Below are 26690 nucleotides of genomic sequence, written 5' to 3'. Positions count from 1 at the left end.
CTAGATCGAAATTTATAGAATATATATTTTTATATACTTTTAAATATTTTATTTATATAATATACTATTTTATATAGTAATTGTATAAGTTAATTATGTAATTTTTATTTAAAAAAATTACCACTAACCATATATAAAATAAAATTATTTAATATTTATTAATCATATATAAAATGTTAAATAGATCACTTAACATTAATTTTAATAATTTAATTAATTTTGTAGTAATTTTTCCGTCAAAAAGAGAGAAAAAATATTCTTTGACCAAATCGGACCATGTACTGATAACTAACGGTCCAATCCGGCAAAATTAAGGGACCAAAATTTTCAGTCTGTTACCTCTCCCAAAATCGGACGGATTACACCTTGCCAAATCTGGAGGACAAAAGTGAAACTTCAATATAAGCGAAGTCCTTAAAAACACGAGGCATTGAATCTCATAGTAAATAATTTCCATGTGAAAAAAAAGGAGGGGTTAAACATTAACAGGTTTCAATGTTCCGAACACAAAAAAGGGTAAAAAATATACATGTCCGCTTTCTTTTTCCCCTTATTAGACAACTAAGAAAAAAAGGGGCAGGCCACCCTCTCTCCATTTCCTTCACTCTGCAATCAGATTGAAACAGAAATGGAAAACTCTGATACATTCAGTCTCAAAAAAATATGAAAAACCCATTGCTGGCATTGTCAACACCACCTAAATTATTGATTTTTCGCAATTATGAGAAATGAGGGAGATAAAGGTATAGGTCTAAGATGCAGATTCCTTGGCAATCTTCTCTGCCTTAGCAATGACCTCATCAATACCTCCAACCATGTAAAACGACTGTTCCGAAAGGTCATCGTATTTTCCATCCAACACTCCCTGTCAACCAAAAGACAGCAAAATATCTGAATTAGTAAAGCTCATGGACAGTGTCATCAAAACTAGGCACCAAAATTAACCATTGTTTTTGAGCATGTATCCGTCAGCTGGCGGGTGCAGATGGATGCCTCATAGCTTGTTTATTTGCACAATCATTAAGTATACAATCCCTACCACATGAAACCAACATTCTTGACAAATTACATGAAGATCTGTGACCATTCAATGCCTTGGGCCCCACACGTAGGATTGTTAATTTTTCAACTTCTAAATAAGTTTATGAAAAACTATTTCATTCAATTGAGTTTAAGAACTTTCAATATGTTCCAGATTAAAATCCCAGTGGGCATAAATATCCAATGAAAGATGTAAAGATTTCTTCATATGGATGATCTAGACATACAGACTTGAAAATTTTCCCAAAATTCACGATCAGCTGTGAATGCTAGTATTGGATGGACATAGGACGTACCTGGAAGCTGGTAATACTCTCTTTCAGTTCAACGTACTTGCCAGGAGCACCAGTGAACACTTCTGCAACATGGAAAGGCTGGCTCAAGAACCTCTGAATTTTACGTGCACGAGCAACGGTCAGCTTGTCGTCTTCACTGAGTTCATCCATTCCCAAAATAGCAATGATATCTTGCAGATTCTTGTAGTTCTGGAGAACCTTCTGCACTCCACGAGCAGTATTGTAGTGTTCCTCACCCAAAATGTGAGGGGAGAGCATTCGAGATGTAGAATCTAGAGGATCGACAGCAGGATAGATACCAAGCTCGGAGATCTATTTGCATTAAAGCAACAGAGAAGTAAATACACGATAAATTGGGTAATAATGATTCCACAGGAACTATTAGCACTTCATCAAACATGGGCAAACCTGTCGAGACAACACAGTTGTGGCATCCAAGTGAGCGAAGGTGGTGGCAGGAGCTGGATCTGTCAAGTCATCAGCTGGCACATAGATAGCTTGGACAGAGGTAATGGACCCTTTCTTGGTGGTTGTGATACGCTCTTGAAGTCCTCCAAGATCAGTAGCCAAAGTTGGCTGGTAACCAACAGCAGATGGAATACGACCAAGCAAAGCAGACACCTCAGAGTTAGCCTGCAGGATGCACCAGAAAGAACAGGGAGGACAGCATCATTAGCGAGATAAATTGAATGATTTAAGGTAATCCTTCAGGGAAGGCAAAGGCTCCTTGAACTTACTTGCGTAAAGCGGAAAATGTTGTCAATAAAGAGAAGCACATCCTGCCCCTCAGCATCACGGAAATGTTCGGCCACAGTCAGACCAGTAAGACCAACACGAGCACGAGCACCAGGGGGCTCATTCATTTGACCATAGACAAGAGCACATTTGCTTTCAGCCTGAAAGATGGAAACAATGTTGCTAAAATATGAGGAATTGAAAACAAAATTCAAAGAATGACAGTTGTGCAGCAACCAACGAGATAAGGAAACATGTTAATGCATTCTATTAACCTGTTTATCACCAAGCTTAATCACACCACTCTCCATCATTTCCCTGTACAAGTCATTACCCTCTCGAGTGCGTTCTCCAACTCCAGCAAACACTGAGAAACCACCTGTAAAAAAAACACGGATAACTTCAACTAAGAAAATTGATTAGCAAATAGTGCCTGACATGCATATTGAGTAAAATCAAACCAACCATGAGCTTTGGCAACATTGTTGATAAGTTCCATAATAAGCACCGTTTTTCCTACACCAGCACCACCAAACAGACCAATCTTACCGCCTCTTTGGTATGGTGCAAGGAGATCGACAACCTGTAGATAAAAAAATTTAAAATAAAAATTTGCCAAGTTTATCACAACACACTTAATCCAACTCTATATTACACAAGAATCCAGGCTCTACAATAGAAGGGACGAGCAGAAAATACCTTAATTCCAGTAACAAGGATTTCTTGTTCAGTTGCCTGCTCAACAAATGATGGAGCTTCTCTATGGATGGGCAAATAGTGATCGGTTTCTGTTGTTGTATTTGCAGTGAAATTGTCAGAAAACTCACACCATGTGAATCAACAAGTAATCTTGAACTGCTATACATTCAAAGGTTTATATAGTTCTTACTGATATCACCCCTCTCATCAATAGGCTCTCCAATAACATTTATGATTCGGCCAAGAGTAGCTCTACCAACAGGCACCTAAAGGATATATAAAAAGTAACTTAGGAGAGGAAAATAAAAGGTTATCAATGACAACACAATTAATAAATCGCAAAACATGTTGATAACCACATATCAAAAAATAAATAAATGAAGAAAACAAATCGGCAGGTTTTCTAACAAAAAAGTACAATACCGAGCTTATATATTTATATATTTTTGACAAGTAACAATACCCAGCAAATATAAAGAAATTCTTCTCAAAAAGAGTAATATATCGCTTTTACAAAACCAAATTGAATATCCTGGAGTAAACTAAAATAAGGAACTGGGTACTGGTGGAGTTCCAGTGGCTAACCCTGATTATAGTAGCATAATATTGATCCGCAACAGGCATTCACAGAGTTTGAATTATGCTAGTCAAAAGATATTGACCTTTCGCAACAATCAGCAACACAGCAACACAGCAGCATGATTACCACTTCAAGGATTCATGCATCATATTAACCCTCGACCAATACCAGAACAAAATCTAGGCTTCATAATATCCTTGGTCAATTGCTCCAATTTTTTTAATAGGTAATTACGAACTTTTATTTATAGCATAGGCATATAGCCCATGTACACGGGTCGTATACAAGAAATTGGTCCATTATTCCATATCAAAACAATAACTCGAAAACAGATTAGAAGAGTAAGAAAAAGCTAAATTATATTCGACAAACTAAAATATTTATGTCAAAATTAATGGTCTTATATATCATATTCGAATGAGTGACATTATTGATCGATAGATGTGGCGATAAAAATATCTACAAAATAAGAGAAAGGGGAGATTCTTTTTTTATGATAAAAACTTTATTCATTTCAATTTTTTCGCAAAAAAGATTAATGATTCTGTTCCGAATACGGGGAAAAATTATTTTCAATGGCACAAAATGTTCGTTTAAGACTAGCTGGTCAGAGTGAAGTCTTGTTTAATAAAAAATATAAAATTTTTTCCTTCCCAGATTTGCTCATCCCAAAAAAAAAAAACAACACCCAGATCTACAAATCACAAGAACAGCCATGGCTCAGCTAATTTACACAAATCTGAACACCAAATTACTCATCTTTCATCACCAAATCTCGTCAAATAAGAACAATCAACCAAAAAACAAAAACCAAATGAATGTAACTCACGGTGATAGGAGAACCGGTGTTGAGTACGCGCTGCCCCCTGACCAACCCTTCGGTACCGTCCATAGCAATGGTACGGACCATGTTCTCCCCCAAGTGCTGAGCCACCTCCAGCACCAGCCGGATCGAGTTGTCCAGCACCTCCAGCGCCGTGAGGATCGGGGGAAGCCCTTCCTCGAATCTCACATCCACCACAGCACCAATCACCTGGCACACCTGCCCGATCGCTCCAGCTCCAGTGAACTCATCGGTAATCTTGCCTCCCTTCACGGATTCCTTTGGCGGAGCCGGCGGAGTCGGCGGAGCAGCCGCGGCAGCAGAGGTCGAGTACTCGGCCAAGCGCGTGAGGAGGTAGCCATACGGCAACGCGCGGCTTGGGGGCGCTGGGGATGCAAGTCTAGGGCTAGGGCTGGAGATCGGAGATCTGCCAGAAGATCGCCGTGCTGACGATCGGAGAAGAGAGGATAAGACCCTTCGAGAAGCCATTGTGTAAGAGCTTCAGAGAGAGAGAGAGAGGCAGAGAGGCTAGGGTTTGTGGACTCCGGGTGTGGGACTATTAAGTACAGCTATAGTGGCTAAAATGGGAATATTGAATTTATCGTTTTTTTTTTTTTTATCGTTTTGACGTTGCCAAGGTTGCGGAACTTCGGCCAGTTGCGGCATTTTAGCCTGGAAACGATGTCGTCTAACGTGTTGTAATAGTTGGCGTTGGCCTTGGCGAATCATTTCATTTTTTGGTGATAGCCGTAAAAGTTCATTTTTAGTCTGAGATGGACTGAAGTAAAAGACTTTTGTACCCTCGTACATATTCTCCACTAAACTTGGTGACCAGCTAACAAGAAGTCAAAAGGTGGTGCAATTGCATGTGGCCGAAGCCCAATTGCAAATCCTGGTCTTAGTTTTTTTTTTTTTTTAAATAACAAGTTAGAATGATGTCAAGTTAAGTATAGCATATATAATATAAAAAATATAAATTATTTAAAAAACGGTTCTTAAAATAAGTTTTATCCGATTATGTAAAAGAATATATAAAATATAAATTACTATAGCAATCCGCTGTATAGCGGATACTATTCATCATTTAAACAATTTTATTATTATTTATATTTCATAAGAGTTGGTTTGGATTACAAGATAAAATATAAAATTTTCATCTCATCTCATTATTATATATTTTTTAATTTATCATATAAAATATAATAAATAATTTAACTTTTTTCAATCTCAAAACAATAATAATATTAAAATATAATATTTTAAATTTTCAAATAAAATACAAAATTCTCTCATTTCCTTTTACTTTTACATTTTAAAACAATTTATTTTTATTGTTGATCATTTAAAACACCTATATTTTTTTTCCTAAAACATATATTGAAAACACTATTTATCCAAAATTTTCATATTTGATTTTATTTTTTAATTGTTATGTGGCTTGTATATTTTTATTTTTGTGTGTATAAGACTAAATTATATTACACTGAATATAATAATATATTGTAAATAAAAGTTATATATCTTACAAATTTATTGGTAAAAAGGAAATGTTTAAAAAGAATAAAAAAATATTATTTAAATGATATGAAGAAAAAATATATTAACTTATGTATGATATATTGTAAAAATTAGTATGTAAAATATAATAAATGAAATTTAATAATATATTTTAAAAGATGAGATGAATGAACTATTTAGAATGCTCTTATTCAGTATATTTCCACCCACGCTTGTCTTCTTAGTTTTTACAATTTACATTGGTGTGGCATTTTTCACTAATTTTTGGATTAAAAATAATAATTTAAAGATTATTCATAGTTACCTTATTTATCATATTTATGAGAATTCGCCTCGGGTTTTTGAAAGAATGAAATAACAAAACAGAAGTGTAGGTATTTTTATTTCAACATAACACCTTTATATTTGATACTCTCTTAAATAAACCTTTATTGCTTAGCAAAATGAATATAAAAATACTTAATAAATATTATAATAACCACACTGCAATAATAATCTTCGTAACATTGCAATATAAACTTTCAAGAATAACAAAATTCAAGTCATGTTATTATCAAAATAATCATTAGATACTTTCAAAATATATGTACAATAGTTAGGGTGGGTTTGGATGTTGAAGTAAATTGAGTTGAGTTGAGATGATAAAATATTGTTAGAATATTATTGTTTATTATTATTATTATTTTGGGATTTGAAAAAGTTGAATTGTTTATTATATTTTATATTAGGATTTGAAAAAATTATAATGATGAGTTGAGATAAACTCAACTTTCAAACGAAGTCCTTTTTGACCCACCTCTTAGGAATTAGGAGTTGGCGATTTGGTGTTTTAAACAACACAAATACATTTTAAGTAAACAAGTTTTTAGATAAAAACCTATTACAGACATAAAGAGATTACGTAAAAGTAAATTCATAAATTGATATAATTTAAAGATATTCGTTAAATTTATTTTATAATAAAAATAACTTTATAATTTAACCCATTATATCAAATCACGTCAGTTTATAAATTTATTTTTATATAACTTTTTTATGACTAAAATATTTATCTTTTAGGTATTAAATTGTGCAATGAAAAAATCAGTAATATCTCTAAATTAAATAAAAATCAGTAAGATAAAAAAAAAAAAAACTCCCGCCAAATTGTGAACCCCACTTCCCTCCAGACCCACTACCGGCTGCAGCATGTAATCCCGCACTTCCTCCTCGAAACAAACCCACCTCGGTCCTCGAAGCTGTATATAAAGCTCAAAGCCATTTTCCGTTCAAAGCTATTCCGGACTCTTCCCCTCTTCGATGACTGACATCCAATCCCGGCCTAGGACCCATTCTCATCCGAAAGCAGCGGAAACCTGTTCCGGTTCCAGACGATGAGCGCAGTGAACCTCACAAACGTTGCCGTTTTGGACAACCCAGACGCGTTCCTCAACCCCTTCCAGTTCGAAATTTCCTACGAGTGCTTGGCCCCCCTCAAAGACGGTAATCTTAATACGAGGAACATCATTTATGATTCATGTTTGGTGATTCGTGCACTCGAGCTTCATTTAGGGTTTATGGAAATTATGAACATTAGTTGGTCCTTCTGGTGGTGAATCCGCATATATTTATTTCTTTTGTTCTTCTGCAGATGTTCGTTAGAGTAATGACCAAACTAATCGTTGAACTTATTCATACTTCAATTAAAGTAGTGGGCAACAAACTGTTGTCCTGTTTGAAAAATATGTGAAAATCTAGTTTGATCTTTGAAGTGTTTGGCATTTTCGTAATGAGGTCCTCAAAAAATTTAAAGATTCGGAATTTAGAGTGTCAATAGAACAGATTTGACGGGAGAGCTGGGAAACTGACGTTACCGACACAAATAATTTTATGGTGAAAATGTATAGTTTTTAAAATAGAATTCCCGATATATATTTATTTGATCCGGAAGCGTAACAACTTGTACATTGAGTATACAAATAACTCAGTAGGTTATAAAGGTAGTCATAGGTGCTAACTTTAACATTGACTACTTATTAGGTAAAATCTTAAGTGATTTTAGAGAGGTTTTAAATTACCCAGTTTTTTTGGGGTTACAAGGTAAATGTGACTAACGTTTTCTTTTTGAGTTGTTACATATGGATTGGAAAGTTGGAACTTTTTCTAGAATCTGTAGTGCATTGGAATGTTTTCAAGTGGTAGTAAAGCTGGAGTTCAAAATGTAAATTATAAGAGTTGGAATTTGCAAAAGGAAAGTCCATTACCGTGTACCTTTGAGTCACGATTAGGATTGTAGTCGATATAGTCTACAAGTAGTATTTACTTTTAAACAACTTGTCACTTAAAAATTTAGACTTTCTAAATTTAGGATGAAGTGCTCAATGGGAAGAGAGAGGTAAAAAAATGACGGTGATTTAATTAGTGCTGTATTGAAATTAATGCTTTGAGATATGCCAATATGGATGAGACGAGAAAGGACCTAATGTTATGAAAATGGCACTGGAGCCTATTGACCTTTTGATCTATTCCTTGCCATCTTTCTCTCTCCCTCCACTCTTCCTTTTAGGCCAGAGCATAATCATACAAACCAGAAGTGGTCATCTTTCTCTCTGAACTATATGTTTTTCTCTAAGTTATAGAACTTTGTATTTTTCTTTACTGGTTTGTGGTGAGGCCTCTACAAATTAAGGATTGTTCATTTGAGTTCCATTTTTCCTATAGATTCCATGTCGTAACTCTGTAAAACTTGTCAGATTTGGAATGGAAACTCATATATGTGGGATCTGCTGAGGATGAGACTTATGACCAGCTTCTTGAAAGTGTGCTTGTTGGGCCTGTCAACATTGGCAACTACCGATTTGTCCTTCAGGTTATTTTTCATTACTGCTTGGCATTTGAGTGCCAATTTGCTTATGAAAATAATACTGAATTATTTATCGTAAAACCCCTGGCAGGCAGAGCCTCCAGACCCATCAAAAATCCGTGATGAAGATATCATTGGTGTCACGGTACTACTATTGACATGTTCTTATCTAGGACAAGAATTTGTTCGAGTTGGATACTATGTGAACAACGATTATGATGATGAACAATTAAGGGAGGAACCTCCGCCAAAGCTGTTGATCGATAGGGTTCAAAGAAATATTTTGGCTGACAAGCCCAGGGTTACAAAGTTCCCAATCAATTTTCATCCCCAGAACAATGAGCATGGTGAAGAAACCCCACCTTTACCAGAACATGCCATTGAAACCAGTGAGAATGGAGAGGAACCTCCGCCCCCTTCTCCTGATCATCCTTCCAGCGACCAGTAGTTGTAAGTTGAACTTGCTGCCTAACACAATGGGACATTCCTACTTCAAATATTAACATACTGATCATTTCGTGTGAAATTGATTTTGCTAATATTGAAAATATCCATATGTATTGTGAAGTGTCAGTTGGATTCATTTGTACTATTTTTGTGTCTGTGTTGCTACAATATGGTATATATGGTGTTTCATGCCTCTGAAATTTTGAAATCAACTTTCTTATTCTCAAGTAATTCATTGCTTGCTCTGTAGTTCCGATTCTATTGAGAAAACATCAACGCTGTATTTTCTGTTTCCCTTGGATTGCTTGTAACGGGTAATAGGATTCTGTCCATTTCATCTGAAATGAACAGTATCCATTTAGTGTAAATCATAGAGTATTTTAGTCATTTCATTTCCTATTGACAAGTGAAATGATCAAAATAACCCATGTTTTATAAGTTATAACGGAAGCAGAAATGCTACCTTATAGTTGAGAAAAAGAGTGATGTTAAAAGTGCTACAATTTATCATAGATATGTCACCAATCACATAACTGCCAAGGGCTGGTTTGGTTACATAAAACCAAACTATCTAATCTTATTTGATATAATCATTACAATTTTATCAAATTTTCATACAAAATATAATAAATAATTCAATTATTTTAAATTTTAAAACAAAAATTATATTATAATAATATTTTATTTAATTTTCAACAAAACATTTCATCTCATCCGAACTGTGTAATTAAACTAGTCAATTTATAAGACTTTTACCGTTAGTTCATAATTTTCTAATGAAATCTATTGCCTATCTATATAAATATATCTTATTCCATCGTTGGCTAGAGATAAAACTTACAATATAATAGGCAACATAAACTTAACTTCGCATTGCACGCATTGAGGTTGGAACGGAGCCCGAAGTGGTTTGTTTTGGAAAATACTCACGGCTTCACGTGATTTTATGAACTCTCTAGGTTTAGGTGCGTATCCAAATCATTCTGCAGGACCATTTGTAACCCTTGTCCCTTGTGTCAAATACTGGCATTTATTTTTTGGGTTATCAAGATTGCATTAAACTTATAAAACAGATACAGAAGGAGGGTGTCAAGCTTCAACAAACATTAAAAAAAGATTAATGCTACGTTCAGTTGTGGAGTGTGCAAACGTCGTACAGTCGTTTTGAAAAAGAGTGGGATCCACAATTAAAAAATTAATTTCTTTTTACGTGGATCCCATATTTATTCACTTTTTTTAAAGCGACTGCATGGCACTTGCACACTCACGACTGTAAGTAGCATTTCTCTTAAAAAAATCTTCGATGAACACGAAGAAGTAAAAACAAACAATGCAGTGCAAAAAAAAAAATCCAAGTCGGAGAAATAAACACACTCTTTCCGAGCATTTGAAATAAATCCTGATAAAGTGATGCAAACACTTCTGAAAGTTTTTCCACCTGGGAATTATGTGGGAACAATTTCCTTACCTTTTCTGTTTGGCAATGATTTTAAACGGTCGGTTCAATTTCTTTTCTTGGTTTGAAAACCAAATCTATGTTTCTGTGTCAATGATTATGTCACTTTTCTGAACACCACGCGCAGCTTTCATTGCCTGAAGGAAGAAAGAAAGAAAATACATTATTTAAAAAAATCATATTTGTAAAATAAAACCCAATTCTGGTAGCAGTGACTATTAATTTATGCCTTGGAAGCCAGAAGACATGAACTTTGGAGACGATAGCCTTTTCTTGGAGTCTTTGTATGTCAGTATCATACTGAAGTTACAATTTGGCAGCAGAAATTTATGACAGATTGGTTTTACAACTTTAAGTTTGAACTGTTGAAGTCCATGCCCTGAGCAGTCATTGTTGACTGCTCAGCGCTTAACCCTCAACCCCCAGCGCCCAACCACCTAATGAATGCAACAATAAATGCATTCATACGTGAAGTAATGCGCCTATAAATTGAAACTTCAGACGAGAGCATCAAATACACCCAAAGAGAAAAGAAAAGAGAGAGAGCCGAGAGAGCTCTGAGAGAAAAGAAGAGAGTTGAGTTGAGTGGAGTGTAATCCTCCTCCTCTGTAATATTTTCTTGTGTTCCACTATTTATTAGTGAAGCTCTTTTCTGTGGATGTAGGCAGTTGCCGAACCACGTTAAATTCTTGGTGTCACTGAGTGCATGAGTGTACTCTTTTATTACCGCTTTTATCCCTTCCGCTGTGTTGATTTCCCCAACAAGTGGTATCAGAGCGTTTGTTGGAAGAAGTTTTTTACAGAAAATTCGGTTTTAGTGTGTAGCTCAGTTTTCAAATTTGAGTATACCACTGTATTCGTCTCATCCAGACAAGAAAAGCGGTGGAAACCAGAGGCCAAACGGAGGCCGCACGCTCCTCCACGCGCCGTCTGAAGATCGGAGAGTGAGACCCACTCTCGACACGCGTCACACGCGCCAAGGAGAGTACCTAGCGCGTGAGTCCCACGCGCGGCCACGCGCCACACGCGCTCCAGAGGGAGCCATTGCGCGTGAAGTTCACGCGCCTGACGTGCCCCTGACTCCATAAAAGCGCGTGAGAGACACGCGCCTACGCGTTCCACGCGCACCAGAGGAGTTCAGGTGCGTGAGTTACACGCGCCTACGCGCTGTTTGTCGCGCCACGCACTGCACGCGCGACAGAGTTCCTGTTTTGGTTCTTTTGCTCATTCCTTGTGCTATCTGAGTCCGATTTTGATGAAACAAGACTCGTTTCCAACAAAATCAGACGTTCCGGACACAACGGTGCTGTCCGTTTTGTGATATTCCACCTCAAAGATCCTGTACTTGTATTTTGTATTTAGAACAGTCTAAATCCATGGAGGATTCAGCATCAGGCGCCATGATAAAGCTGACTGCCTCAAACTACAGTCTTTGGAGACCTCGAATGGAGGATCTCTTGAACTGTAAAGATCTGTTTGACCCTTTGGAAGATGAAGGGAAGAAGCCAGATGAAGTTACGGATCAAGTGTGGAAAAAGATGCACAAGAAGACTATTGGTCAGATCAGGCAATGGATTGACCATAGTGTTTTTCACCACGTGGCCCAGGAGACGGATGCATATAACCTCTGGAAAAAGTTAGAGGATATGTATCAGGCTAAAACTGCTCGAAACAAGGCCCTCTTGATGAGACGGCTTGTTAACTTGAAGTTGAAAAGCGATACCTCTGTTGCCGAGCATACTAGCGAGTTTCAAAACCTAGTTAACCAGCTCGGGTCCGTCAACCTGAATCTTGGCGATGAAGAACAAGCCCTGCTACTTCTCAGTTCATTACCAGACAGTTGGGAGACGCTGGTGGTCTCCCTAAGTAACTCTACTCCAGATGGCAAACTTACCATGACGATGGTTAAGGATGCCCTGTTTAATGAGGAGGCCAGACGAAAAGAGACAAGCATGAATCAAACTCATGCCCTTGTCACCGAGAGTAGAGAAAGGCCTCAAGGTAATGATAGAGGGAGAAGTGGAGGCAGAAACAGAGGGAAGCCTCAACCACGTGGAAGGTCCAGCAGTAGCAGGAACCAGCAGATGGGTAACATGAAATGTTACCACTGTGGCAAAGAAGGCCACATGAGGAAACACTGCCGCAAGTTTTTAAGGGAGCAAGGTCAAAGCAGTAAGCTGAAGAAAGAAGATGGTGAAACCCTTGTCACTCTTTCTGGAGATGTGGCAATACTCTCCACCAGTGACGAGACGTGTCTGCACGTTGCAAGCCATGATGTTGAGTGGGTGGTAGACACAGCAGCATCATACCACGCCACTTCCCACAGTGAATTTTTCACTACGTACAAAGCAGGAGACTTTGGTACGGTAAGGATGGGGAATGCCAGTTCCTCGAAGATCGTGGGTGTTGGCGAAGTGCAGATAAAAACCAACGTTGGTTGCACCATGGTGTTGAAAGATGTTCGACACATTCCTGACCTTCGGCTCAACCTGATTTCCGGGACAGCCCTTGATCGACAGGGCTATGACAGCTACTTCAGCAAAGGCACTTGGAAGCTGTCACAAGGTGCCATGGTTGTCGCCCGAGGACATATTTGCGGTACGTTGTACAAGACCCATGTGAAGATCGGTTCTGATAGCCTCAATGCAGTGGAAGACGAGGCATCACCGAATCTGTGGCACAAGAGACTCGGACACATGGGTGAGAAAGGGTTGGATACGCTTGCGAAGAAGGCACTCATCAAAGTTGCCAAAGGAACAGCGTTAAACCCTTGTGAGTACTGTTTGTTTGGCAAACAATGTAGAGTCTCGTTTAAATCCTCTACGAAGAGAAGATCAGAGTTGTTGAGTCTGGTACACTCTGATGTATGTGGTCCCATGGAAGAAGAGTCATTGGGAGGTAACAGATATTTCGTGACATTCATTGATGATGCTTCACGAAAGGTCTGGGTATATGTTTTGAAGTCAAAGGATCAGGTCTTCGAGCACTTCAAGAATTTCCACACCCTAGTGGAAAGAGAGACGGGAAAGAAGTTGAAGTGCTTGCGAACGGACAACGGAGGAGAATATGTCTCCAAAAGGTTCGCTGCATACTGCGCTGATCGCGGTATTCGACATGAGAAGACGGTCCCATATACCCCTCAGCACAATGGTGTAGCCGAAAGAATGAACCGGACCATCATTGAAAGAACAAGATGCATGCTCAGTATGGCCAAGTTACCAAAGCCATTCTGGGGTGAAGCTGTTCTAGCTGCCTGTTACCTGATCAACAGATCACCTTCTGCACCACTGGAATTTGAAATTCCTGAGAAGGTTTGGTCTGGAAAAGATGTCTCTTACTCTCACCTGAGAGTATTTGGGTGCAAAGCCTTTGCACACGTATCCAAGGAGCTGAGACAGAAGCTCGATGTCAAGTCAACTCCATGTATCTTTGTTGGATATGGAGATGAAGAATTCGGATACAAGTTATGGGATCCAGTGACAAAGAAAATTGTCAGAAGTAGGGACGTTGTGTTCCATGAAAACCAGAACATAGGAACTGAAGCTTCATCAAGAGAGCTTAGTTCCGATACTCCAAATCCTGCACCATTACAGTCCGCCACAGATAATGAGGAAATGCAGGATCGAGATCCAGAAGCAGAAGAAGAAGCTCAGGGTGTCGAGCAGGGGGAGCAAGAATCCTCTCCACCAGCAGCTGGTGTACCACCACAAGGGTTAGATGGTGATGAACCTCCTTTGGTTGATGAACCAAGAAGATCGGCAAGAGGCCGCCTACTGATTCCGTCGAGGAGATATCCGGAATCAGACTATATTCTGCTTACTGATGAGGGGGAGCCAGAGAGCTTCCAGGAAGTTCAAACTCATGCTGATAGAAGCCTATGGGTGCAGGCAATGCAAGAAGAGATGAGTTCTTTGCAGAAAAATCAGACCTATGAGTTGGTGAAACTTCCTGAAGGAAAGAAAGCCCTAAAGAACAAATGGGTATTCAAGCTGAAGAAAGATGGCCAAGGAAAGCTGATGAAGCACAAGGCCAGATTGGTTGTCAAAGGATTCCAACAGAAGAAGGGAATCGACTTTGACGAGATATTTTCTCCGGTGGTGAAAATGATGTCGATCCGAGTCATACTCGGATTGGTAGCCAGCTTGAATTTGGAACTCGAACAGATGGATGTGAAGACAGCCTTTCTCCATGGAGATTTGGAGGAGGAGATCTATATGGAGCAACCAGAAGGGTTTGCAGCTCCAGGGAAAGATCACTTAGTCTGCAAGCTGAAGAAGAGTCTCTATGGCCTCAAGCAAGCGCCGAGGCAATGGTACAAGAAGTTCGACTCATTCATGATGAGTCATGGTTACAAGAGACTTGTTGCAGATCAGTGTGTCTATGTTCGAAGGTTCCAGAATGACAAGTTTGTCATACTCCTTCTTTACGTTGATGATATGTTAATCGTTGGTGAGGATAGGTCCATGATTAACAAACTAAAGAAGGAACTATCCAAGTCCTTTGACATGAAGGACTTAGGCCCAGCACAGCAAATTTTGGGCATGAAGATTGTTCGTGATAGGAAAGTCAAAAGGGTGTGGCTATCACAACAAAAATATGTTGAACAGGTCATTAGACGTTTCAACATGGGAGATGCTAAGCCAGTCAAAACTCCACTTGCAAACCACTTCAAATTGAGCAAGAGCTCGTGTCCTTCTTCAAAGAAAGAGATTGAAGAAATGGAAGCAATCCCCTACTCTTCAGCAGTAGGAAGCCTAATGTATGCAATGGTTTGTACCAGACCAGATATTGCTCATGCTGTAGGCATGGTGAGCAGATTCCTTTCAAATCCAGGAAAGGATCATTGGGAAGCAGTCAAGTGGATTCTCAGGTACCTGAAAGGTACATCGAATATGTGTTTGTGTTTTGGGGGAGCTAAACCAGTTTTGGAAGGCTATACAGATTCAGATATGGCAGGAGATCTGGATAGCAGGAAATCTACTTCGGGATTTCTCTTCACCTTTGCAGGAGGAGCTGTCTCTTGGCAGTCCAAGTTGCAAAAGTGTGTTGCTTTATCCACAACAGAGGCAGAGTACATTGCCGCAGCGGAAGCTGGGAAAGAGATGTTGTGGATGAAGCGTTTTCTCCAAGAACTAGGAGTTAGTCAAGAGGACTACAAGGTACATTGTGATAGTCAAAGTGCTCTAGACTTGAGCAAAAATTCAATGTACCACTCCCGCACCAAGCATATTGACATCCGCTATCATTGGATACGCGAAGCGATGGAACAACAGCTGTTGAAGCTTGTGAAGATCCATACGAAAGAGAATCCAGCAGACATGCTGACGAAGGTGGTTACAAGTGAGAAGCTTGAGCTATGCATAGACATAGCTGGGATGGAGAACATATAGGTAAATGGGCATGGAGGGGGAGAATTGTTGAAGTCCATGCCCTGAGCAGTCATTGTTGACTGCTCAGCGCTTAACCCTCAACCCCCAGCGCCCAACCACCTAATGAATGCAACAATAAATGCATTCATACGTGAAGTAATGCGCCTATAAATTGAAGCTTCAGACGAGAGCATCAAATACACCCAAAGAGAAAAGAAAAGAGAGAGAGCCGAGAGAGCTCTGAGAGAAAAGAAGAGAGTTGAGTTGAGTGGAGTGTAATCCTCCTCCTCTGTAATATTTTCTTGTGTTCCACTATTTATTAGTGAAGCTCTTTTCTGTGGATGTAGGCAGTTGCCGAACCACGTTAAATTCTTGGTGTCACTGAGTGCATGAGTGTACTCTTTTATTACCGCTTTTATCCCTTCCGCTGTGTTGATTTCCCCAACATGAACTGCACTCCTCTAGCCCTTAGTTAAGCCATCTGTGTAACTAATGGTTCCCAATTTTTGTACCTTTAGCTAAAGTGCCCCCTGTGGGTTGAAATTTCTGGTTAACTCTTAATGTCCCTATTAGTTATATCCAAGTTAAGGTCCTACATTGATGAGAATGAGATCATACCTCTATATTCCAATCGGTGTATAGGTTTACTGTAATTAGTGCAATAACTTGAACAGAAAGTGCTGATATGATTCCCATCCAAAGCCCCTGCTTAAAACCAATTTCAGAACTTGAATACCGACATGAGAGAGAGAGAGAGAGAGAGAGATGCACCATCCCTCCAAAATGGAAGACAAAAGCAAAGAGCACAGCAGAAGGAATTCCCACAACATAGTAAGCGCCAAGATTTATAAATGCGCAGAGATTTTGCCACCCACATCCTCTAGCAGCCCCTAGATAGCCAAACAGCAGTAATAATAAAGCGCTTAAACTAAGCAAGAAAAATCAAAGAATCATTGATTATTGAACATTTGAACTTACTACTTGTGATAGAATTTAAGACCTGAGAGGACACATTGGAATCCATCCAAGAAGTCTGATAGTGCAAGCAATGGCATCATTTTAGCAACATATCTGACCACTTCTACTTCATTGCTGTAGAGCTTTCCCCAAACATTGCGCACCAAAATTGTAGTAATTCCTACGATTGCACCCTCTGAGATGGACACTATGATCATGACCGAAAGAGCCAAGCGTGCACCATGTGGGCGCCCAGCACCCAGTTCATTTGACACTCTTGTACTATAAGAAGAATCTCTTAGTTTTTGGGAGCAGGTCATTGAGTTTGGAATTGACCATGGCACTGGTGTGAAGAGAAATGAGATATTACTGAAGCATATTGTGTGACTAACCTTATAGTGCCGCCTAGACCAACAGAGATCATATAAACCATCCAACATGTGTTAAGACTGTAGAATTGAAAAAATTACAGAACTAAGGAACTTTTTTTTATTTTTATGCAGAAATGTATAGTTTGTCTTACAAAATGATGTAAGTAGCAAAATTGTAGTCTGTGACCCCGAGTTACAGGAACATTGATGCTTAGCTTTTCATAAATTAGGAATACGATAAGGAATACCTTATTGATAACACTGATGTCTCTAGTTTTGGATTTGGGAGAAGACCAGATAAGAGAACAACCATTTCGAAGGACCAATACTCGAAGCTGTCAATAAAATTTATTCATATTGTTATGAACAAAACTATTCTAAAGGCTTTAACAGAGTGGCTTTGAGATGTAGCAATTACAATGGTATATCATTCATGCTTTCTGCATGCAAAGCAATAAGCAGATAACTAGAATGATCCAAGTTTCATTTGCTAATAGAAGATCAGCTCTGTTGCCTGGAAACATATTACTCATGAGAAGCAAATAGCACTTACCATATCATGATTGCTGATGAAACAGCTAGCTTTATAAAGCTGAGAAGATCATGCAAGGCTTCTTCAGAAAACCCAGTCCAAGTTTTCGCGCAAGCTGTAGAAAATTTTACATAAATTGCCAGCAAAAGTACGTTAACCCAATTGGAAATACTAATTGCCAAGGCAGCTCCTTTGATCCCAAATCCAATTTTGAACACAAGAACCCAACAAACAGGAACATGAAGCAAAGCCGTGATTCCAGAGCTTATCAACATAGGAATAACATTGTTCTGGGTTTGTAAAAATCTGTTTAGGCATTGAAGGAGGCCAAAGGCGAAAAGGCTTGGGATCATCCAGCGATTGAAAACTCCGGCTTCAGTAGATATTTCATGGTCTTGGCCTAGAGCTATGAGAATGGTGCTTGTGTAGTACCAAATTAGTGCTAGAGGAATGCTTAAGGCTAGGAGGGTTAGCATTGCTCGCTGCGTGTGAACACCTAGCATGTGGTACTGTTTCGCTCCATAGGCTTGTCCGCATAGCGTCTCTAATGCGCTTCCCATCCCTAGCTACAAGACATGTTTGAAACAGAGGAAATAATTTAATTTTCCTAAATTTGTGATGATTTTCAAACATTTAACACTGGTTAAGCTTTCCATGAATTCCATATACAAAGATTACAGTTTACCAAAAAGAAAAAGAAAAAGAAAAATATTAGTCTGCAGTGTACGTAGGAGAAAGCAGAAGATCAGAAGGCTGTTGTTACCAGGACAGTGAAGCCAGTAACTGAAGCAAAGGAAGACCCTATGGAGGCACCGGAAAGAGGAAGCTCTCCAAGATGACCGTTGAACATTATCGATATCACTTGTAAGCTGTACTGCAACATACTAACTGCTATTAAAGGCACTGCTAACCGCACTTATTTTTTTGCTTCTTCCACATAACTTCCTATCCAACAATCTTCATCTTCTTCTTCTTCTTCTTCATCATGCCTTCTTTCTTGGATCGTAATCATCAGATGAGACTCAAGACCTGATGAACTTTCTCCTCGTTTCATCCTCGATTTCTCTACCCAATGCGAGAAAGAGGACGAAGGAGGAAGCATCGTTATTTTACAATCTCAACCGTAATATAAAACAATTATTTTTTTAATAATAACCCTTATTTAAAAAAAAAATGAAGTATACGTAATAAGATTATATCATTACTGGAAAATAAATAGAGAACGTTGAGTTAATCTAATATTATGTTGTTCCCCAAAAAAAAAAAAAAAAATTATGTTGGAAAATATCTAAAATGGTAGCAACGTGTTTTAATAGGACAGAATATGAGACAGCCAAGTCGGCTATCTTTAATATCATTGACGACTATAACTACAAACGATTGATGAATTTAAATAATATCTGTCACGAACAGCCAAACGGCAATCACTGCACTGTGACGCTTTTGGCTATATTATTATTATTATTATATATATATATTCATGTTTCCAAAAATGTAATCAACAACTTGCATTATCATCAATCCCAAGAGAATACATTTGCTTACGATCGTAAGACAATTTATCTTTTTGGGGAAAGTAAGCACTCACTTTCTTGGCGTTTTGCACATAAAAATGCACTTGTTCGTAGATGCATTCACTCGCTATTCTTTAGTCTAAACAATAAATTAAGGAGTAGGTGATGTTGTTTTTGTTTTGTTAATAAGGTCAAGAAAGCATGCAACTATCTGTATGGCTAGTACACAAGTAAGCATCATTTATGTGAAATCTTGATAGAAAGAGATACAATTGATTATTAAATTTATAACTTAACACTCTCGTTTGTATGTATGGACTATATTCTTTTATATATTAAATTTAATCAAAACATGATAAAATCATATTTTTCCCACCATCATTTGTCTTTAAATGCAACAATTGAGAATAAAATCCAAATAATATAAGATATAATTTGAATAATGAAATGAGATGGGATTAAATTCAAATAATTGAAAGGATAATTAAGAAACAATTAATTTTTCCAATCTAAGGTGCCTAGATCCAATTAAATTCTCTAATCCGATGACTATTCAAATTAAAAACATCCAAATTATAAGGCTCGCATAGTCGATTATGTGGTTGGCATTAAGCGCGGTTTACTTTGAATAACTGTTATAAATACAAAAAAAAAATTATATAAAATTAAATGACGTAAATTTATATTTTATAAGATCTGTTAAAATTATTTTATAATAAAAATAATTTTATAATTTAATATGTTATATTAAATCACGTGATGAGTTAAATTTTATATAATTTATTTATGGTTAAAATATATTTCTTACTTTTAGATGATTATACCTTTGTATATGTCATTTTGAGAAGACAAAAGATACTCGTTTATGGCCTACCAAGCACCAATGGTCCAATAGTGTCATTTCTCGGTTTATGGCCAAAACACTTCACGTCTATTTATATAGCTCATGGAATGCCAAAAGTTAGGAAAGCTCTTTACGTCTCTCTCTCTCTCTCTGAATTCCAAAATTTGAGCGAGTGTTTTGGCTTAGAACACCGGCTTCCATGGGAGACACTGAGAAGAACATGGAAGAGAGTCTATTACAAAAAGGAAGAGAAGATAAAAGAAGCGAGACTTCATCAATAACATGGGGTCTGCTCACTGGGGAGCTAAAGAGGTTGGGTCTCTTGGCTGGTCCTATGGTGGCGGTGACTCTATCACAGTTCATGTTGCAGGTCATTTCAACGATGATGGTGGGTCATCTGGGTGAACTTGCTCTCTCTAGCACCGCGATTGCCATCTCTCTTGCTGGGGTCACCGGCTTCAGTCTTCTTGTAAGCCTTCGTCATTATCTCTCTTTTTGAAAAAAGGCATGCATTTATTGGCGACTATCAATGATTCATATACCGAAGAAAAGTCTTTTCTCGCCCAAAAAAAAAAAAAAAAACAAATTGGTGACTAATAAAAGGTCTTTTCTCCAAGAAAAAAACAAATTAGAATCAGAAAATTAAAATGGTGCTCTTCTAGCGTCCATTTCTTTCTTGAAAGGCGTCCATTTTTCTTTAAAGTGAGATTAGCATTAAAAAAAAATTTTAAAAAGAAGAAGATTGAGCAACGATTTAAGATATGCAAGAAAGAAAATAAAGGGTAGCTGGAGGTGAGGTCATACTGACTTGGGCAGCCTGGTAGTATTTTATTATAGGCTTTCCGTATCATAACATGTATGTAGCCTATTTCTCACGAGAAAAGTATTCCACTGTTTAAATCATCCAAAACATTACCATGACAACAAAATTCACTTTCCTTTCATTTCAAATTTTATTTTAAAATTTATTATGTATAAGTAAGTTTGCGTATTAATCTGCGTATTAATATTATTACTTTTATATTTTAAATTTAAATTAGCATTATTTTTAATAAAATATAATTTCTGACCAATCATATTGAATGGATGATCGTATTAGTAGGCATAATCGATTACAATTAAATTTTTCCTTTCATTTTTCCCTCCTCTTCCCACCACCCCCCTCACCCAAGGCCTCCCCCCTCGCCCATCCTTGGACGTCGACTGTCGAGGTGGCGGCGATTGTCGAGATGTTGGCAATCAATCGATAGTCCGGTGGTGGATTTGGCTGCGAGGGAGAGAAGACCCGTGAGAGAGAGGGCATGTGAGGGAGAGAGAAACGGTCGGTGTGGGCTGGGGAAGGAGGGTATGGCTGAGGGGTGGACGTCCGGCCGGCGACACGCGGCTGTAAGTGACGGAATGTGAGCTGTGACGTGAGTGCGTGGAGTTGAGCTACGGGCATGCGTGCGGAGAAGCTATGGGCCTCGGGCTGGGGGAGGAGGACGGGCTTGGTGATGGTGATCGGTGGCTGTGGTGGGAGGCCGAATCGGTGGCTGCGGCGGATCTAGGCTGTGACGGGGACATGGGTGAGAAGAGAGAAACGGGAAGGAGAGGGGAAAATGGGTGAGAAGAGAGAAACGGGTTTTCAAGAGAGAGAGAGAGAGAGAACAAAAACCGTGATACGTAAGGTGTGCTACGTATAAGAAAATAGTTTACTTAAACCATAAGTTATTATAAGAGAATGCAGAAGGAAAATTCTAGTCGTGATATTACAATAACTTATAGTTTACAGAAACTATATGTTATGATAAGAGAATTCCAAGTGTAATACTCGTGTGACACCTCTGACGTGACCAACAGTTAAGCCAATCATATGGTTGATGCGCCCGACATCAATGTCTGCAATGTTATTTATATTTTGTGCGTGTTACACTTGGGTGTTACACATGGTATGACTCGATGCACAATCTTCCGGAAGACACTTGAAAACCTTAAGCACAAAGTGAGGCACGAAATAGCTTACTGAATCTTATGAAGGCCTGTAATAATATGCATGAAGAAATAATGTGCTCTTCAAGTATTTCTGAAGAAGTTACTATAGGAAAGTTCTACTCATTTTTATGTACTTTTTATATTTTTTGTCAAAAGGGTTTCTGGTGAACGGTTAAGGTTCTTATAATAAATTTTAAGGTATGTCAATTCGTAGGGGAGCTCTTAAACAAGACGATGCAAAATGCAGTAAAGAGCCTTTTCTACTCAACTGATAACAAAAGGAGGAAAATGGTCCATTAGTAGCTCCTTCATCTTTTGCAGGTATTGACATAATTGGTTTCAATATCTGTACAGATTTAGTAGGAGACCTAACTATAGTCCTTGCAAAATATCACAGCAAAATTTAGTAACAACAACCTGTGAAGTTATCATGGTGCCAAGGCCCCATTAACCCTTTAGTTGTATAATAACAACCTGTGAAGTTAAAGCTTTGTTACTTTGTACATTCAAAACAATTTTCCCTTTCACTCTTTTTCCTGCATCTTGGAAAAAATTTTCGGCATGGACTCTTTGTGATGGATTGGTGCTACATGTGTAAGAAGAGTGGTGAATCTGTGGATTATCTTTTACTTCACTGTTAGGTGGCAAGGGTGTTATGGGCTGAGATCTTTAACAGGACCGGACTTGAATGGGTGATGCCAGGGAGGGCAGTGGACTTGTTTGCTTGTTGGAAAGAGTTTCAGGGCAATTCCCAAATTGCTGATGTATGGAGAAAGATTTCCTTATGTCCCATGTGGTGTATTTGGCTTGAAAGTAATGGCCAGAGCTTTGAATGATTAGCTTGTCAATGGCATTTCTCTAATATAGCTTTCAAAGTTACCTCTTTTATCATGCATATGCCCTTTCACCAATACATTTCACCCAGAGATGCATTAATAATTAAACCCAGGAAGCTCTACTCTGAATGCACCTCTGACTGCAGCTGATCAATGTGGTGGGTCAGTTTAGTACCAAACTTTCTGCTACCATGATATAGCTTGGCTTGCCTTTACGAATACTAGTATAGATATGCTTACCAAATGGATGAAATTTTACAATAGAAGTGTACTTGAAATATTACTGACATATATGGGTTTCATCAGGTTAATGCTTGTAGAAAATATGGATGAAATCATGCCTAGATTCTTAGACTGTGAGTCAAATGTCCTTAAGAAGATGTCAAATTGAATTTTGGGACCTAGTTATATGAATAGAGTTCTGTTTCAAACAACTAAATGGATTTGTACTTTGTATTCTGTGAACAGTTAGGAATGGCAAGTGCATTGGAAACTTTATGTGGGCAAGCTTATGGAGCTCAGCAGTATCGGAAACTTGGCGTTCAAACTTACACTGCTATATTTTCTCTGATCTTAGTCTGTTTTCCCGTGTCTTTGATATGGATCCATATTGGGAGGTTTCTAACTTTGATAGGCCAAGACCCTCTAATTTCACACGAAGCTGGCAAATTCATAATCTGGCTTGTTCCTGCGCTCTTTGCATATGCAACACTTCAGCCACTTGTTAGATACTTTCAGACACAAAGTCTTGTCATGCCAATGCTTATCAGCTCTCTTGCCATTCTTTCTTTTCACATACCTCTATGTTGGGCTTTAGTATTCAAGTCTGGGCTGGGAAACATCGGAGCAGCATTAGCTATTAGCATTTCATATTGGTTAAATGTGATTTTGCTTGGATTATACATGAAGTACTCTTCTGCCTGCGCAAAAACTCGCGTTCCAATTTCTATGGAGTTGTTCCAAGGAATTGGGGAGTTCTTTCAATTTGCTATCCCTTCTGCTATAATGATTTGGTAATTGCTATCACTTTCTCTCGTTGAAATGTGGAGTTTGTATGTTTTTCTGTAATATATCATTCTTCTCTGATGTGTTTATTCATTTTAATAATGCAGCCTTGAGTGGTGGTCGTTTGAGCTTCTCATTTTACTGTCCGGTCTTTTACCCAATCCACAGCTAGAAACTTCAGTGCTTTCTGTATGGTAAATTTTCTTGTAGTATTTCAGATCAAGAAAACTTTGGATCTTCTAAAACTTTCTCATCTTTATGCACTATAATATGCGTTCCTCAAAAGATTCTAACCTCACTTCAACATTGGGTAATGATCCTTATTATCAACTTCTCTGTACAGTCTCTCAACCATCACAACACTCTATATGATACCATATGGACTTGGTGCTGCAGCAAGGTTGGTTTGTTTTTTTTTTTCTGCAAGGTTTGTTCAATTGAACATATCCACATACAAAGATATAGACACGCATGTACACACATATATGTAAAAGACATTTATTGCTACATTTTACCGGTGTCTACTGTAGTAAATTGCACATCTCTAAAAATTGTCTCCTTTTTGGTTTAGTACTAGAGTTTCAAATGAATTAGGAGCAGGGAACCCACAAGCTGCTCGTGTAGCTCTCTTTGCTGTGTTGTTTCTTGCAGTTATAGAGACAAGTATAGTGAGCACAACCCTTCTTGCCAGCCGGCATGTTTTTGGTTACACTTTTAGCAATGAGAAGGAAGTTGTGGACTACGTAACAACCATGGCTCCTCTCGTTTCTGTATCAATTATACTTGACAGCTTACAAGGGGTTCTTTCAGGTAGAAAATCTTTGTTTTTGTCAGCTGAGTCTTTTTTAAGTTTTACAGAATTATGTTAAGAGTTCATTAAATCAGGTGTTGCTAGAGGATCTGGGTGGCAGCATATAGGGGCTTATGTCAACCTGGGGGCATTCTATCTTTGTGGAATTCCAGCTGCTGCAGTACTGGGTTTCTGGGCTCAGTATAGAGGAAGGGGCCTTTGGATTGGAGTACAAACTGGTGCTTTTGTTCAGATTGTTTTGCTCTTTATTGTGACAAGTTGTACAAACTGGGAAAAACAGGTCTGTCCTTCACTTTTTATGTCTCAATGCTTTTGATAGATTCCCATATGCTCTGGTCTGCTGTGAAGATGCTTGGGGGGGAAAGTGAGGAAAAATTGGTAGTGTTTTGAAACCCCCTGTATTCCTAAGACGCTTTTTAAATTCTCAAATTTGCTTCTTTTCTTCCATATCTTTGTATGATCAGTTCCTCTATATTCTAGTCAATTCACGAGAGCACCTCTTGAGATAAAGGGTATTAAGGACATTCTCACTGGGACAATTGGCCAATGAACTCTATTGTAATGGTCAATAACAACTTAGCTATTTGCGTAAGTTTTTCTGCCTTTTTCATGGGTTATTGGGTTCTTGATATTTCAGGCTAGCAAGGCAAGGGAGAGGATGTTTGTGGGGAGACTTCCCAAAGATAATGATACAAGTCAACAAGGAATTTTGGTCAGCTAAAGTTTCTTATTATTGAACTTGTAAGGAGAAACATTGCTTTTGAATGAGAGCTTACAAGCTTAATAGCTCTTTTTCGTCTGTCTTTGTTTCTTTTGGCCCCAAATCACTCTAAATGATATCGCTGTAACAAATTTGAACTTGGTTAAGATTCAAATGGACCCTAAATAAGAATTGGCATAGCCAAATGGGCAAAATAATTTCCTTGCCAAAAACATGTACAGGAAGACTGCATGCAAATACTGTCCAACCATTTCTCATGTTAACAACCCACTTTGGGGACTTCATGGGGAACTAGATTAATAGCCTTCCTCCAAAACAAGCAGGCAGAGATGCCTGGGAGTACTCAAAAGTGCCTGGGAGTACTCAAAAGTGAGAACTTGAATTCCTTACTTTCATAAAGCCTAGGCTCTAAAACTGCATTAAGCAAGGTTTTTGTTCTCCGTTGATCTTCCTACGAGCTTGATTAAATCTGTTTCTATATTTATCTGGTGTTCATGGCTGTGCAGCTTGGCTAAACCAACTTGGTCTGGTTTTAGAGCTGTGCCGTGCATGTAGAGGTATCAATATGTGACACGACCTGTGAACCTAACACCAACACGACACGGAATTAAAGGGGTTGAGTTTGATTTTAATAGGTTCGGATCAAAACGGGTTGACCCGTTAAGACACGATTTATAAACGGGTCAACCTGCTTAACATGAAATTAATCCGTTTTGACCCATTTAGAATTTATTTCAAAATTAAAATTTTATCATTGTTAAGTTGTAGTATTGGTTTTTGTTAGTGTTTATGCTTTTATTGTAATTTTAGACATATGCTTATATTTGTTATTGTATGGTTCGTAATATTAGTTTTATTATATGTTAAAATTTGAAAAATATTGATATATATAGTTTTTAAGATATTGTGGTTATTAATAAATATAGATTTTAACTTTTATGTGAAATTATGTTAACAAATTAAATGAGTTATGCGTTTTAGTTCAATCCATTTATATGAAACAAACTGATTTAAATTAGTCATGTCGTGTTAATATATTTCTAATTAATTATTAAACAGGTCAAAAAGAATGACACGACACGACACGACCTGTTATCTAAATGTGTTGGGTTAGGATTTGAAAATTTAACACGTTTAACTTAATGAGTTGGAATCCAGTTGACCTATATAGTCGAATGTTCATGACTGGACACGATACAAACACGACCGAAACATGATTTGCCACCCCTACGGGCATGTTCAAGGAAGCTCTCAACACAAGTTCATGTCTTAGATGGTCAATGAGATGGAATTTGTAGAAAAATTGTGAAGCAAATGTGTGA

General features: G+C 38.0%; 4 protein-coding genes across 7 annotated transcripts; 2 read left to right on the top strand and 2 right to left on the bottom strand.

Annotated features, from left to right (window-relative positions):
* Positions 1–431: 431 nt before the first annotated feature.
* On the bottom strand, positions 432–4742 carry LOC109007847 (ATP synthase subunit beta, mitochondrial-like). Its single transcript, XM_018987710.2, has 9 exons — positions 4181–4742; positions 2962–3037; positions 2772–2860; positions 2538–2655; positions 2348–2451; positions 2075–2233; positions 1746–1970; positions 1338–1649; positions 432–865 (listed from the first exon to the last, which is right to left on the bottom strand). The coding sequence occupies exons 1-9, from the start codon at positions 4661–4663 to the stop codon at positions 752–754; spliced, it is 1680 nt and encodes a 559-aa protein (XP_018843255.2). The 5' UTR covers positions 4664–4742; the 3' UTR covers positions 432–751.
* A 2158-nt stretch (positions 4743–6900) lies between these two features.
* On the top strand, positions 6901–9276 carry LOC109007906 (histone chaperone ASF1B-like). The gene is made up of 3 exons (XM_018987807.2): positions 6901–7174; positions 8425–8540; positions 8626–9276. The coding sequence occupies exons 1-3, from the start codon at positions 7066–7068 to the stop codon at positions 8980–8982; spliced, it is 582 nt and encodes a 193-aa protein (XP_018843352.2). The 5' UTR covers positions 6901–7065; the 3' UTR covers positions 8983–9276.
* Positions 9277–10340: 1064 nt separating this feature from the next.
* Positions 10341–18704, bottom strand: LOC109007873 (protein DETOXIFICATION 16-like). 3 transcript variants are annotated; one of them, XM_035684730.1, is made up of 7 exons: positions 18430–18704; positions 17688–18232; positions 17383–17469; positions 16807–17168; positions 16632–16696; positions 16425–16511; positions 10341–10574 (listed from the first exon to the last, which is right to left on the bottom strand). In XM_035684730.1, exons 1-7 carry the CDS (start codon positions 18547–18549, stop codon positions 10515–10517), a joined length of 1326 nt encoding a protein of 441 aa, XP_035540623.1. In that variant the 5' UTR covers positions 18550–18704; the 3' UTR covers positions 10341–10514. The 3 variants fall into 3 exon arrangements, with proteins under 3 accessions (XP_035540623.1, XP_035540621.1, XP_035540622.1); XM_035684728.1 differs by having other exon boundaries at positions 16425–16696; XM_035684729.1 differs by having other exon boundaries at positions 16425–16696; positions 17688–18228.
* Positions 18705–20143: 1439 nt separating this feature from the next.
* LOC118344146 (protein DETOXIFICATION 12-like) lies at positions 20144–25582 on the top strand. Of its 2 annotated transcripts, XM_035683934.1 has the most exons (8): positions 20386–20493; positions 22210–22316; positions 23300–23844; positions 23944–24030; positions 24180–24236; positions 24408–24646; positions 24722–24927; positions 25285–25582. In XM_035683934.1, exons 3-8 carry the CDS (start codon positions 23306–23308, stop codon positions 25366–25368), a joined length of 1212 nt encoding a protein of 403 aa, XP_035539827.1. In that variant the 5' UTR covers positions 20386–20493; positions 22210–22316; positions 23300–23305; the 3' UTR covers positions 25369–25582. The 2 variants fall into 2 exon arrangements, with proteins under 2 accessions (XP_035539826.1, XP_035539827.1); XM_035683933.1 differs by lacking the exon at positions 22210–22316 and having other exon boundaries at positions 20144–20493.
* Positions 25583–26690: the final 1108 nt, after the last annotated feature.

The sequence above is a fragment of the Juglans regia genome, chromosome 13 (genome assembly GCF_001411555.2).
Source record: "Juglans regia cultivar Chandler chromosome 13, Walnut 2.0, whole genome shotgun sequence".
In the NCBI taxonomy this organism is placed as follows: domain Eukaryota; kingdom Viridiplantae; phylum Streptophyta; class Magnoliopsida; order Fagales; family Juglandaceae; genus Juglans; species Juglans regia.
The sequence above is the reverse complement of the archived record's forward strand: the minus strand, read 5'-3'. Positions and strand labels throughout refer to the sequence as shown.